General features: G+C 40.0%; 1 protein-coding gene and 1 pseudogene across 1 annotated transcript in view; one reads left to right on the top strand and one right to left on the bottom strand.

Moving 5' to 3' along the window:
• The window catches only part of Spast (spastin), a 94860-nt gene that overhangs the window by 74305 nt on the left and 7484 nt on the right, over positions 1-13071 (bottom strand). The window contains exon 2 of the mRNA XM_012513888.2: positions 2860-2955. Within this exon, the coding sequence (XP_012369342.1) occupies positions 2860-2955 (96 nt within the window). The remainder of the gene's footprint in view (positions 1-2859; positions 2956-13071) is intronic.
• LOC101577656 lies at positions 9036-9577 on the top strand (annotated as a pseudogene).

Here is a 13071-nt window from a genome sequence, read left to right as displayed (position 1 = left end):
TGCCAGACAAGCGCTTATTGTACTGAGCCATCTGCTCGGCCCCTAGAGAAATTTTAAGAATATTATTTTCAAATAGCACCTATTAAAAAATTAACTATAGGGCTGGGGATGTAGTTCAGTTGCACAAGCACCTGCATGGCAAGTTCAATGTCCTGAGTTCAAATACTGGTACCAAAAAAAAAAAAAAAAAAAATTCAGCTATAGTTTCTCATGATAGCTTTAAACCTACATGGTATTTCATGCATGTTTCATGAACCTAAGACATTTTTCACCTACCTTTCAAAATCCTTGAAACTGAGGTACATTTTATCATCAGTGAGAATTTACTAATGCTCTCAGCCAGGACGCAGTCATAGTTTGTCACTGCCTATGCATGCACATGTATGTCACAGATATCAATACTGTTCTTATCTAAGTAAAACCAACACATTGTATTTCATAAGACTAAAATTCAAATTACAAGTGACATAAAAACACTTCATTATAGTTCAGTTTGCAGGTTTTCCTCTTAGTGATAAGACCAAAGACATTTTTTATTTAATAAAATACTGGGGGTTTTTGTGGCCTGCTCAGCCAGCCCTGGGGGCGGGCTAGTGCTGCATGTGGTGCCAAGGTTTGAACCATGGTCCCTGTGCTTGCCTAAGCAGGCACTTTAGATTGCTGAGCTATCTCAGTGGCCCAAAATACTGTTTTTCTTACAACCAATAGATTATCTTCTAATCTTACTTCCATATAGCTAACAAAGAACTACATTGGGGAAGATCTCCAAGGCCCAGCGTCCCATATTTACTTGCTTTATTTTATTTTTTGTATTTTAGGGAAGGGTCTACAGGGTGTTCCGGGTCTCATTACTAGATCACACTTGTAGTGATTCTCCTGTTTACAGCCTCCCAAGTGCTGGGATTACAGTGTACACCACCACATCCAGTAACAACTGTTGTCTCAGCGAGCCCTGGTGGCAAGTCTGGCACAGTAGGCCTGGGGATCGAACCCCTGGCCTACAACTGCTTGCAGGCACTTTAATCCACTGAGCTATTTGGGCAGCCCCTATGCTTTCTTTTATATAGCAGACCAGTGGCCAAAGTAGTCATCAGTACGAAGGGAAGAAAAAATGCAGGGTCGATACTGCATACACTTTAGTTATGTATCAGAGATTAAGTTATATTAGATAGCAGAGTCAGCTAGCTACCCAACAAACAGCTGCTGAATGGGTTGATTCATAGCCTAAATAATTTTTGCTTTTTGATTTATTTTAGCTGTGATAAAATGAAGCATAATCATGTGCTACCAAATGACATTTTGGTCAATAATGGATCAAATATACAACTATGGTCTCAAACTTAAGTGTATGACTGTGGGTTCAGTCCCAGGCAAGGAAAAGCAAACAAACAAACAAGCAAACAAACAAAGCACTACCCACAAGTGCAATCTGTAGATTAACACAAATTTTTCTCCATGATTATGAAAAAAGGAACAGGTTTCAAAACAGGGCTAAAGTGCTGAGTGTGGTGGCACAGGCCTGTAATCCCATCATTTGGGAAGCTAAGGGAGGATCACCATAAATTTAAGGCCAACCTGGGCTACATAGTGAGTTCAGGGTCACCCTGGATGCAAGACCCTATCTCAAACAACAAGGAAAACAAAATAAGGCTAAAAGTATTTGACTGAACATTAACTATTCATCTGTGTTACAATAACATTTTAAAATGTATATCTTTATTAAAACAAAAAGATCAGGGCCAGCCAAATAGCTCAGTGGAGTACAGCGCCTGCTTAGACGCAGAGGTGGAGTTTAATGCAGAGGCAGGAGTTTGATCTCAGGTGTACCCTGTTGGCCCCACCTTCGGGGTGAGTTGAGATTTGAGACTGGTTGTGGTGGCATGTACCTGTAACCCCAGCTCTTGGGAGGCTGAACACAGGTGGATCATTACAAGTCCGATCTACGTAGTGATACCCTGTACAACCTTACTAAAAATACAAAATAATAATAATAGTAATATTAACAAATAATTTAATTATTAACAAAATAATAAATTAACAAAATAATTATTAATAATAATATTAATATTAATTTAAAAAAGATCTAAGACCAGAGTACTTATGCAAACTCAGTTTTCCCTGATCTGCAGTTTTGCTTTTGAGAGTTTCTGGTTAACTATAGCCCCAAAATATTAAATAAGCCAGGTATGGTGGCACATTGCTATAATCCTTGTACTTAGCCAGCCCAAATTATATAGAGACCCTGTCTCAACAAAACAAAAATTAAATTAAAATGACCAACAAATACACAATTCACATATGTTAAACTCTGCATTCTTCAAAGAAATGTAATTAAATCTCAAATGTCAAGGGCCGGGGAGATGGCTCAGTGGAATAAGCGCTTCCCTGGCAAGTGCAAGGGCCTGAGTTCAATTCCCGGTTCTGGAAAAAACAAAAAAACAAAAACAGAGTACTGTAATTTCGGGCTGGTGAGATGGCTCAGTGGTCTAAAGCACCTACTTAGAACAAGCTTAGCAAAGCACAGGGACCACAGTTCAATCCCCCAGCACCACATGCCAGCCAGCCCCGCCCCCCTGGTGGGCTGAGCTGCCCCCCCACACAAATAAATAAAATTAAAATTAAAAAAAAAAATCTCAAATGTCCTGGTGTGTCTTACCCATGACGTGAATCTTTTCTTTTTCCAACACATTCATGTTGTACTGTATATGCTAAATTGAGTAAGTAGCCATTTTGGTTATCTGTCTAGTACATATGTCTTGGGAGAGTCTGCAGTTTCAGGCATCCACTAGAACCATGGAATATATTTCCCATGGAAAAATGGGGACCACTGTCTAAAACACAATAGTTGCAAACAAATACAAACAACCTTACCTTGTCCTGTAACTATGACAGCTATTCCTTTTTCTAGTTCTTCGATACCTTTCTTATACCATTCCACAGCTTGCTCCTTCTGTCCTGCTTTAAAATAGAAATCATAATGAGAATAGAAAGAACCTGTCAAATACGGCAAACAATTAAACAGAGGAGAATAAGAGGTATACAATAGTAGTCTTTTAGTTATTCCTTTGTGTTCAACAGTAGAATATTTTCATCAGCACACCCCACAAATGGACTTCTCTTCCACCCTAGGAGTCATGATTCCACCTGAGTCTACAGGGTGGATTTCAAAGAAATAGATGTAGCTCAGTTCCACAACTGACGCCTGGCCACCAGTAACTGTCATGGTCATTATGCATGTCCACAACACACTAGAACTTTGTGCGATATCCTATCCTCAAACTGTTAGAAGTGCTGGTCATTTACTTGCCATTCCAGTATTTATCTTATGTTTTACTCTTAGTACTTCTTTGCTATCATGAAAACTTTTTCTTAGTTCAATTGTTTTGAAACATTTAATTTTCTGAATATTGCTTAATCTTAATTTTTGTTCTAAGATTTATACTGTATCTTTGACTTACAATTTATTTAAAAGACACTGTATGATATCTTCTAGTTTTAGAAACTTTAAAAAGTATAAAAAAATAAAATAGAAATAATTATTTGTATATACTGTAAGTACGAAGGGTACATCTCACATTTCTCAAACCATGCTGGTGATAGTTGATACCAAAAAACCAAGCTGTAGTGAAATAAGTGTAAGAAAACATCGCTATATGGCTTCCTAGTACTTTTGGCAACTTAGCATGTACATGAATCTCCAACACAGCCAGTACTCATGTCTGCCAACATTTTAAGGCTGTGAATCTGTTTTTGATTACTGTCTCATAGCAGGATGCTTGTAACAACTGAAATGTTGCACTAGGAAAATAAATTTTATTTAGAGAAAATTTAATAAGTAGCTTTGAATATATATACTGTTGGAAAATATGAGGGAAAAGCACTATTCAACCTCTTTGTACTCAAATGTAATGTAAGGGCCAAACAGCTCAGCAGACTAAAGCACGTGCTTGGGGCTGGAGAGATGGCTCAGTGGTCTAAAGCACCTACTTCAAACAAGCTTGGCAAAGCACAGGGACCGCGGTTCGATCCCCAGTACCACATGCCAGCCAGACCCGCCCCCTGGTGGGCTGAGCTGGCCACACACACACACACAATAAATAAATGTAATAAATAAAAAATAAATAAATATTAAAAATAAATAAATAAATAAATAAATAAAGCACGTGCTTAGAAAGCACAGGGACAGGGTGCCAGACCTGCCCAAGGTGGGCTGAGTACCCAGACTGGGCAAATAAATAAATAAATAAAGCACGTGCTTAGAAAGCACAGGGACAGGGTGCCAGACCTGCCCAAGGTGGGCTGAGTACCCAGACTGGGCATGGTGGCGCCTACGTGTTAATCCCAGTACTTAGAAGGCTGAAAACAGGAAGACCACTGAGTCCGACCTGTGTAATGAGACATTATAGTCCCTGTATTAAAATATGTTAAAAAAAAAAATCTAATGTAACATGTTCACTGCTGGTTGGCTCCAGTTTGCTTATTTGACATAGGGTCTCACTTTATAATTCAGGCTGGCCTTGAACTCACTATGCAGTCTGGGCTGGCCTCAAACTCACAGCAATCCTCCTGCTTCAGTTTTTGACTGCTGAGATTACAGGTGTCTACCATTACACCCAGCTTCAAGTTTTTATTAAACATGATTGTGTTGAGACAACTAGTATACTACAAGTTTGGCATTTAATTATACATCTATTTTCTTTGAACCAAATGACTGATTTAAAACATTAATTGACATAAATTAAGCTTTAAAAGGGTATGCTAAAACTTTAGCATAGTCAAAGTATATATAGGGTACTTCTGTAAAGTGGCAATTAATTATATGGAAATTTCATTTTGTTTTCTGTTTTGAGACATGGTTTGGCAGTCTAACCAGTCTGATATTCAGGCTGGCCTTGAACTGACTTTGTAGCTGCCTCAGCCACCTAACTACTAGGATTACAAGTATGTACTACCATGCCTAGCAAATCTCAACATTTTGGAAATTAATCTCTTATTCTATAGACTGTGAAACTTCATGAGTGTCCAATACTGGAATGCAGTAAAGTGAAGGTGATGATCACTGATTAGAATTACCCTTTATTGTCTCCCCTTCTCATAACCGCATTTAGTGACACAAAAATTTATTCCTTAATTTTATTTAAAATTCATAATCAATAAAATACCATGACTTTTGATAATATAAAATAGATGAAACATTTTTAAACACAAGCTGGGTATGGTAGTGCATGCCTATAATCCCGTCACTCAGGAGGCTGAGGAAGGAGAATCACTGAGAGTTTGAGGCCAGTCTAAACTACACAGCCAGATTCTATCTCACAAAATTAAAATAGGCCAGGAAGATGGCTCAATAGAATAAGCGCTTGCCTGGCAAGTGCAAGGGCCTGAGTTCAAGCCCCAGTTCTGCCAAAAATAAAATAAAATAATTAAAATAAATAAAAAATAAGCAGTACACATAGGAACTAAGAAATGTTCCTTATGTATGTATACATGCTAATCCTTCATTTCTTTATCCAGAAAATAAATCACTAACTAGACCCAGCCCTACTGTATAGGGCAATCTCCCACATCTCTCTTATTCTCCCCTTTGCCTCTTTTTTTCCCTTTGCCTTCTCCAACCCTTTCTTCCTTGTGTATGCTAAGTATGTGTGCACTTTCTCACTATTACTCTCCAAGCCCCACTTTCTTACTTATTCCAGTATCATTAGTGCTTTTATTATGCCTTGATAGAGAATATGTGCTCGATAAGTACGTGACAGGACAACCCAATCAGGATTCCTAATGTCTCTCAGGAGCTAGTCCTATTCCCCAATAAAGATTTCTACTTTAAAAAAAAGTCTGGGGGGCTGGTGAGATGGCTCAGTGGTCTGAAGCCCCTACTTAGAACAAGCTTAGCAAAGCACAGGGACCGCGGTTCAATCCCCCAGCACCACAGGCCAGCCAGCCCCGCCCCCTGGTGGGCTGAGCTGGCCACACACACACACACACACATACACACATAAAGAAAAAAAAAAAGTCTGTCACAATGACATAAAATTAAGAGCTTGTTGTAAATCAACTCAAACTTTTTTTTTTGTGGATAGAACCAGGGATTCTACTGAGCTATCTCCCCAGCCCTACTCAAATTGTTTGGATGCTCATCTTCCTGCTTTAAATAAAAGAAACTGTTCATAAGTATTTTGGGGGTTTTCAGTTTGAAAAAAGGAGAAAATAGTACAATAGTATTTGCATGCTGAGTGCTAAGAATTTTAGCAACAATGTCCTATTTGCATAACACTTAAAAACCAAGACAAAACTGAGAGTACCTCCTAACAGATACCTCATTAAGTTCATTACCACATCTCTACCTATGTCCATGCCCCTTTCCAAGAAACCACTACTGCATATTCAGTGCGTATTTTGCAGTTCAAGCCCCAGTTCTGCCAAAAATAAATAAAAATGAAAATAAAATGCTTTTCTATTATTCGTATTATTTCACTTTGAAAAGGTACACCTCTCTATGATGAATATGATCATTATGTATATCTAAAATGTACCAATAAAATCTGACTAAAGATACATAAAATTTGTATTTCTTTTGGGCTCTGTGTTGTTATATACAGATCTATAGCGATAATTTGGTTGCTGATTTGTATTTGAGCAATGAACATATTTTCCCATAAAAAATAATGGAAACCAACTAATTGGTTATGAGGCCCCAAAACTACACTTATAAATTCATCCAGGACTTCCAACAAATTTTAGGGCCAGCCAAACAGCTCAGCAGATTAAAGCACCTGCTTGGACCAGGGGTTTGATCCCTGGACCCGTGGTGCTGGCCCCGCCCTTGGGGCATGTTGAGACAGCAATTGAGACTGGTGTGGTGGCACACAGCTGTTAATCCAGCTCTTAGGAGGCTGTAAACAGATGGATCATTGAGTCTGATCTAGCAGAGAGACCCTGAACACCTTGTAGGCCCTTCCCTAAAAAAAGTAAAATAAAATTGCAGTGATTTTCTTTCTTTATCATTCTGAGTTTTCCTCTTACCTTTTACCACTGGTATCACTTTCTTTGAAGCCATCATTATATTTTACACAAATAAAGCACTCACACACAAAAGCACAACGCCGAATGTTTTAATGGATAACAGAAACACTACATGTTGTCTGGGTGAAAGCAGGGCTTCAGACTGATGTATTACCCCTTGTGTCCAATGTTGAGACGCAACTCATGACTCACTCTTGGCTATACAGGTGTTTTCAGGTTGAATTTTTCATTTGACTATGGAAGAAAGTTACAAAAAACTAGCAAATTTATTCTGAATTTTGCTGTTTGAATAGTGGCAAGTTGGAGGTTGGAGCTGTCCAACAACTGAAGTATCACTGTAGTTAATTTTCAATTTTATATAGGTTTTTTTGTGTGTGTTTGTTTTTTTTTGAGACAAGATCTTGATATGTAGGTCAGGCTGCCTCTAAACTGTGTAGTCCAGGCTGGCCTCAAACTCTTATGGATCCTCTTCCCTCAGCCTCCCAAGTCCCGGGATTATAGGCATGCACCACCATACCCAGGTTTTTATACAGTATTTTATAATTAACTATTTTTCAAAAGGCAGTAAATACGTTTTTAGTTTTGAATGTTTGAAAAAAATGTCACAACAGACATTCTTTTTAAAAGTTTTATTTATTTGGTACAGGGTCTCACTATGCAGTTCAGATTCATATAGTGATTTTCCTGTCTCAGCTTCCCCAGCACTAGGATTACAAGAGTGTGCCATCATGCATGCACAGTTTCAGGCCAGCACTGCATGTGGTACCAGGGATTGAACCCAGATCCTTGGGCTTGCCAGGCAGGTGCTTAGACTGCCAAGCTATCTCCCTGGCCCCACAACTAACATTGTTACACTTGTCCCCTAATGTATACTGTTTCTTTTTTTCTTTCTTTCTTTCTTTCTTTCTTTTTTTTTTTTTTTTTTTTTTCTTTTCTTTTTGAGACAGGGTCTTGCTTGCCATGGATTTTGGAGTGGCCTTAAACTTAAGCACAGGCTGGCCTCAAATTCATGGTAATACTCCTGCTTTGGCCACCAAAATGCTGAAACTACAGGCATGTGCCACCATGCTTGGTCCAGCCAATATTTTTTTTTTCCAGCCAGTTTCTTGAGTGCATATGCTTTTTAAAAAATTAATGAGTTTATCACATGTTTTTCATTTACAAGAAATGAACTGCTTTCAAGAAAGCTTGCAAGAACTTACACTCTTAATAGCAATGTATGGGACTCCTCACTGGCAACATCCTTATCCATGTTTGATTATCATTTAGGTACTACCTAATTTATTTTACATGAGGTCTTTGTTGACCAAGCTGGTCTTGAACTCTGGGGTTTCAGGGTTTAACTGATGCTCCCTCTTTCACCTCAAGAGTAACCAGGACTAGAATCATGAGCCATTATGCCTGCTTCCTAATTTTTTAAAAATGTATAGGCAAAACTTTCCAATTGTTTTTTTACAAAGGAAGGAATGAAGGAAAGAAGAAAGGAAGAAAGGAGCTTTCAGCAGACACATGGAAATAGCTGATAAAAGATTTCACTGCTGCCCAGAAGAGCTGGGTTCAATGGCTCATGCCTGTAACTGCAGCACTTGGGAGGTGAAGGCAGGAGAACTGCTGGGAGTTAGAGACCAGCCTGGACTGCATAGGAAACCCTGTCTCAAAGAAAGGAAAGGAAAGAAAAGAAAGAGCGAGCGAGCTGTCACAGACGACTGTGGGCAGCCCTGATAAAGAAAGTACATCCATCGATCAGGGATATAGCTCAGCAGTACATGTGCCTGCCTGGCATGCACAGGGTCCTGAGTTTGATTCCTGGTACAAAAAACAAGAACAATAAAGAAATTTCGTCCTTCTTCAATGGCAAGAGTTGACAAACTATAATCCATAACCTCCATCAGCCATCCTTTTCTTTAAATTATAGGAGAAAAAATCAAAACTTCCAAAGGTTTCCACGGCAAAAAAGCCTCAAAGGTGTAACAATATTAGCTCTCAATAATTCACAATTCCTGGAACCTGGAGACTCCCTAAATTCCCCGCCAGGATGACGTGTGGGGCGCCTTCCACCACACAGCCCGCCACGGCTGAGACGCAGGAGCTCGTGGATGCGGTGTGGGCCCAGCTTGAAGAGAAGAAAACCAGAAGTACTCAGTTTTCAAGGTCGTGTCCTTCAGGAGCCAGCCAGTGGCTGGGATCAACTACTTCATCAAGGTAGACACTGGGGACGAGAACTTCTTGCATTTGCGGGTGTTAAAGAGCCTCCCACATGAGAACAAGCCCTTGATGCTGGCTGCCTACCAGACCAACAAGTCCAGGCATGACGAGCTGGCCTACTTCTAGCCCCTTGTCTTGCGCAGCTCCGTGCGACTGCCACCATGTATCTCCTGCAAGCCCATGTTCGGGACCATGATGTAAATCATCCTGCTGGGCCACCTAGCCATGAGGAGCAGCTTCTTACACTGTGGCTCCAAAATGTCTTTGTGTAGTTTTCCCCTCCCAGTGAATGATATTGTTTCCAAGAGGCCTCCACATGATCTACCTTTAAATATCTATTTTTAAAATCTTTTTAAAAAAATAATAATTCACAATTCCCCATTTATCTTTCTTTTTTAAGCCCATCACTCCAATTAAACTTTTCTTCTTTTGGTACTGGGGATCAAACTCAGGCCCTTGTGCTTGCCAGGCAGGCAGCTGTGCCAGGGAGCTAGCTCAGTAGAATAAGCGCTTGCCTGGCAAACACAAAAGCCTGAGTTCTAGCCCTGGTTCTGCCAAAACAAACAAACAAAAACTTGATCAGCCAGAATACATAAAATCAAAAAAAGATTAGAGTGACTAGAATTTAGGTCCATTCCTTGGGGTTTGTTTGTATCGCTTTTTGGAGATAGCATTTAGCTATGTATTTCAGGCTGGACACAAGCCCATGCAGATCCTCTGGCCTGAGCTTCCTTAGTGCTAGGATTATAGGTATGCACCACCATATCCAGCAAGAATAGTGTATTTTTAAAAAGTACAAGTTAGGTATAGTGCCAGCACTAGGGAGGCTGAGCCAGGAAGATCACCAAAAGGTCATGGCCTACACAGCAAGACTCTAAACAAACCACCCAAAATGGTCCTCTACAGGCAGGCTGCTTAACCCCTGATATATAGCAATGAAAATGGAGAAACCATTCCAACATGGATCATTTAACCTCACAAACAATGCTGAGTAAGAACAGCTATATACACCAAAAAACACATTTTGTATGATTTTATTCATAAAGCTCAAGGTCAAGCAAAATTAACTCTACCATGATAGAGTTGTAGATATCTTTGTATAGGACAAGGCAAGGGAATTCGAGAAATTCTTCCAAGAGCATCATTCTACTGCTTGATCTGAGTGAGTTACAGTTGCAGCCTATTTCAAAAATCATTAAGTATACACCATTTACTCTATGTGTATTGTAATAAAAGTGTTCTGATGTTTAAACCTTGTCACCTTGGTTGGCATGAGAGATACCCAGATTAGTAAAGCACATTTGTGGGTATGTATGGTTAGATCATAGGGGCATGACCTGGGCTACATAGTGAAAACAACAACAGTTACATGAAGTAACAGTTATTTTTGTTTTGTTTCCTTTCAAGAGTCTCCTTCGGGTTAGCTAGGTAGTTCAGACAGGACTTAAACTCAGTATGTATCACAGGCTGGCAGGCATGCACCACCATGTCCAGCCACAGCTTCTATCTAATTTTTTTCCTTTTCTTTTCTTTCTTTTTTTTTTTTCTGTATTTTAGGGAAGGGTCTACAGGGTGTTCAGGGTCTAATTACTAGATTAGACTGTAGTGATCCATCGGTTTATAGCCTCCTAAAAGCTGGGATTACAGACTCGTGCCACCACACCCAGTCTCAATTGCCCATCGCGCCCCAGGGGTGGGGCTGGCACATGGCTGGCACAGCAGGCTTAGGGATTGAACTTCTAGCCCAAGGGCCTAGCCTTGGCCAGCCCTTGCTGGGGTTTTTTTGCAGAACTGGGAAATGAACTCAGGCCCTTGCACTTGCCAGGGAAATGCTTATTCCACTGAGCCATCTCCCTGGCCCCTAGCCCTTGCTGTTTTGAATTCCTATTTTTCCACAAAAAAATTCCAGAGAACTTATATTTTGGTTTTGCATTACGGATTAAATCCAGGGCATGGACTATGGGAGGCAAGCACTCTAACACTGCATTATACACCAGTCTTTTTTAGTTTTTTGAATTTTGAAAGACAGGGTCTCCCTAAATTGCTCAGGGGCTGGGGAGATGGCTCAGTGGAATAAGCACTTCTCTGGCAAGTTCAATTCCTGGTTCCACGGGGGAAAAAAAAAGTTGGTCCTAAATTGCTTAGACTGGTCTCAAACTTGCAATCTATCAGCTTCCCGAAAGCTAGGATTACAAGCATTTTGACATTATCACATTCGTATCTACTCTCTTAGAACAATTTTCTACTAGCAATTTGTATCAAATTAGAGTAACAGGTATTTTTAAATACTGTAGTTCATAGTAGAGGTCAGGCACGGTGGCACAAGCCTGCAATCCCAGCACTCAGGGGCTGTGACAGAAGGACTGCTGAATGTTTGAGTCTAGCCTGGAATACATATAGTGCATTCAAGGGCAACCTGACCTGCATATTGAAACCCTGTCTCAAACAAATAAACAAACAAACACACAAACACACAAACCCACAAAAAATAAGAACAAGTAAGTACCTCACAGCAAACATTAATGCCACTCCCACAAAATTCACTAAGGGACTATGAAGAATCATGGACTATTAAACTTTGAGACTAGTTACTAATGATTAATGAAAGGATAACTTTCTGCTCTAATTTAGCAATAATCAATTTAAAAAGCCCATACTGCCAGGTGTTCTGGCGCACACCAGTAATTTCAGCACCAGGATACAGAATCAAGTTCAAGGTCAGTGGGCACTACATAGTGAGACCGCAAATCAAAAAGAATAAAAAGCCCATGCTTACTTTTTGGGTGTGGAGGTTCCTTTTTAAGGCAGTTTCTGCTATGCAGGTCAGGCTGGCCTTGAACTCACTTTGTAAACCAGGCTTGCCTTAAACTCTCTCTCAGTGCTCCTCCTGCCTCAACCTCCTGAATGCTAGGATTACAAGTGTGTGCCATCAAACCTGACTACTTACCTGTATTTTCTAAGAGTTATTTCTAAAATACAGGTTTATAGTCCCATTTAATTTAAGTTTTGAAACCAATATATAGAAGTCACTTCAGTTTAGGACATTTTCTTTTTTGTGTGTGTTTGTGGTACTGGGGACTGAAATAAGGGATGTTCAACCACTGAGCTACATCTCTAACCCTTAATGTTTAATTTTTGAGACAGGGTCTGACCTAGCAGCTCAGTCTTACTAAATTGCCAAGGATGGCCTCAAATATGTGATCCTCCAGCCTTGGCCTCCCTAGTAGCTGGGATTACATGTGAGAGCCACTATATCTAGTTGGATATTTTCTTTCACCTCCCTTCCTCTCTCTTTTTTTATAATGGTGAGAATGGAGCCCAGGGACTGCCCTTGTATGACAAATACTATATCAGTAACCTACAGCTGCAGTGTTGACAGTCAGTCTTCAAGCCCTAAGAATATCCATTTAGGTGGTAGGAATTTATCTCAGTGGTAGAGCACTTATCTAGTATGTGTGAGCATGCCCCAGTATGGTAAAAAATAAAAAGTCAATTTATAGTCTTGAAAAATTTTAAATTTATTATGGACAAGGGGTAATTTTAATTTCTACTGGTGTATTTTTCAATACTGTCTAAATCCAATATCAAGGGCTTTATTGTTTGCACTTGAGTATAAAACATTCACTTTTAATCCTTTAGAAATAAAAAGCTAGGGCTGGTGAGATGGCTCAGTGGTCTAAAGCACCTACTTAGAACAAGCTTAGGGGCTGGAGAGAAGGCTCAGTGGTCTAAAGCACCTACTTGAAACAAGCTTGGCAAAGCACAGGGACCTCGGTTCGATCCTCCAGCACCACATGCCAGCCAGCCCGCCCCCTGGTGGGCTGAGCTGGCCACACACACACA

This window comes from Octodon degus, unplaced genomic scaffold (genome assembly GCF_000260255.1).
Source record: "Octodon degus isolate 3935 unplaced genomic scaffold, OctDeg1.0 scaffold00020, whole genome shotgun sequence".
In the NCBI taxonomy this organism is placed as follows: domain Eukaryota; kingdom Metazoa; phylum Chordata; class Mammalia; order Rodentia; family Octodontidae; genus Octodon; species Octodon degus.
This window is presented reverse-complemented; position numbering and strand designations above follow the sequence as displayed.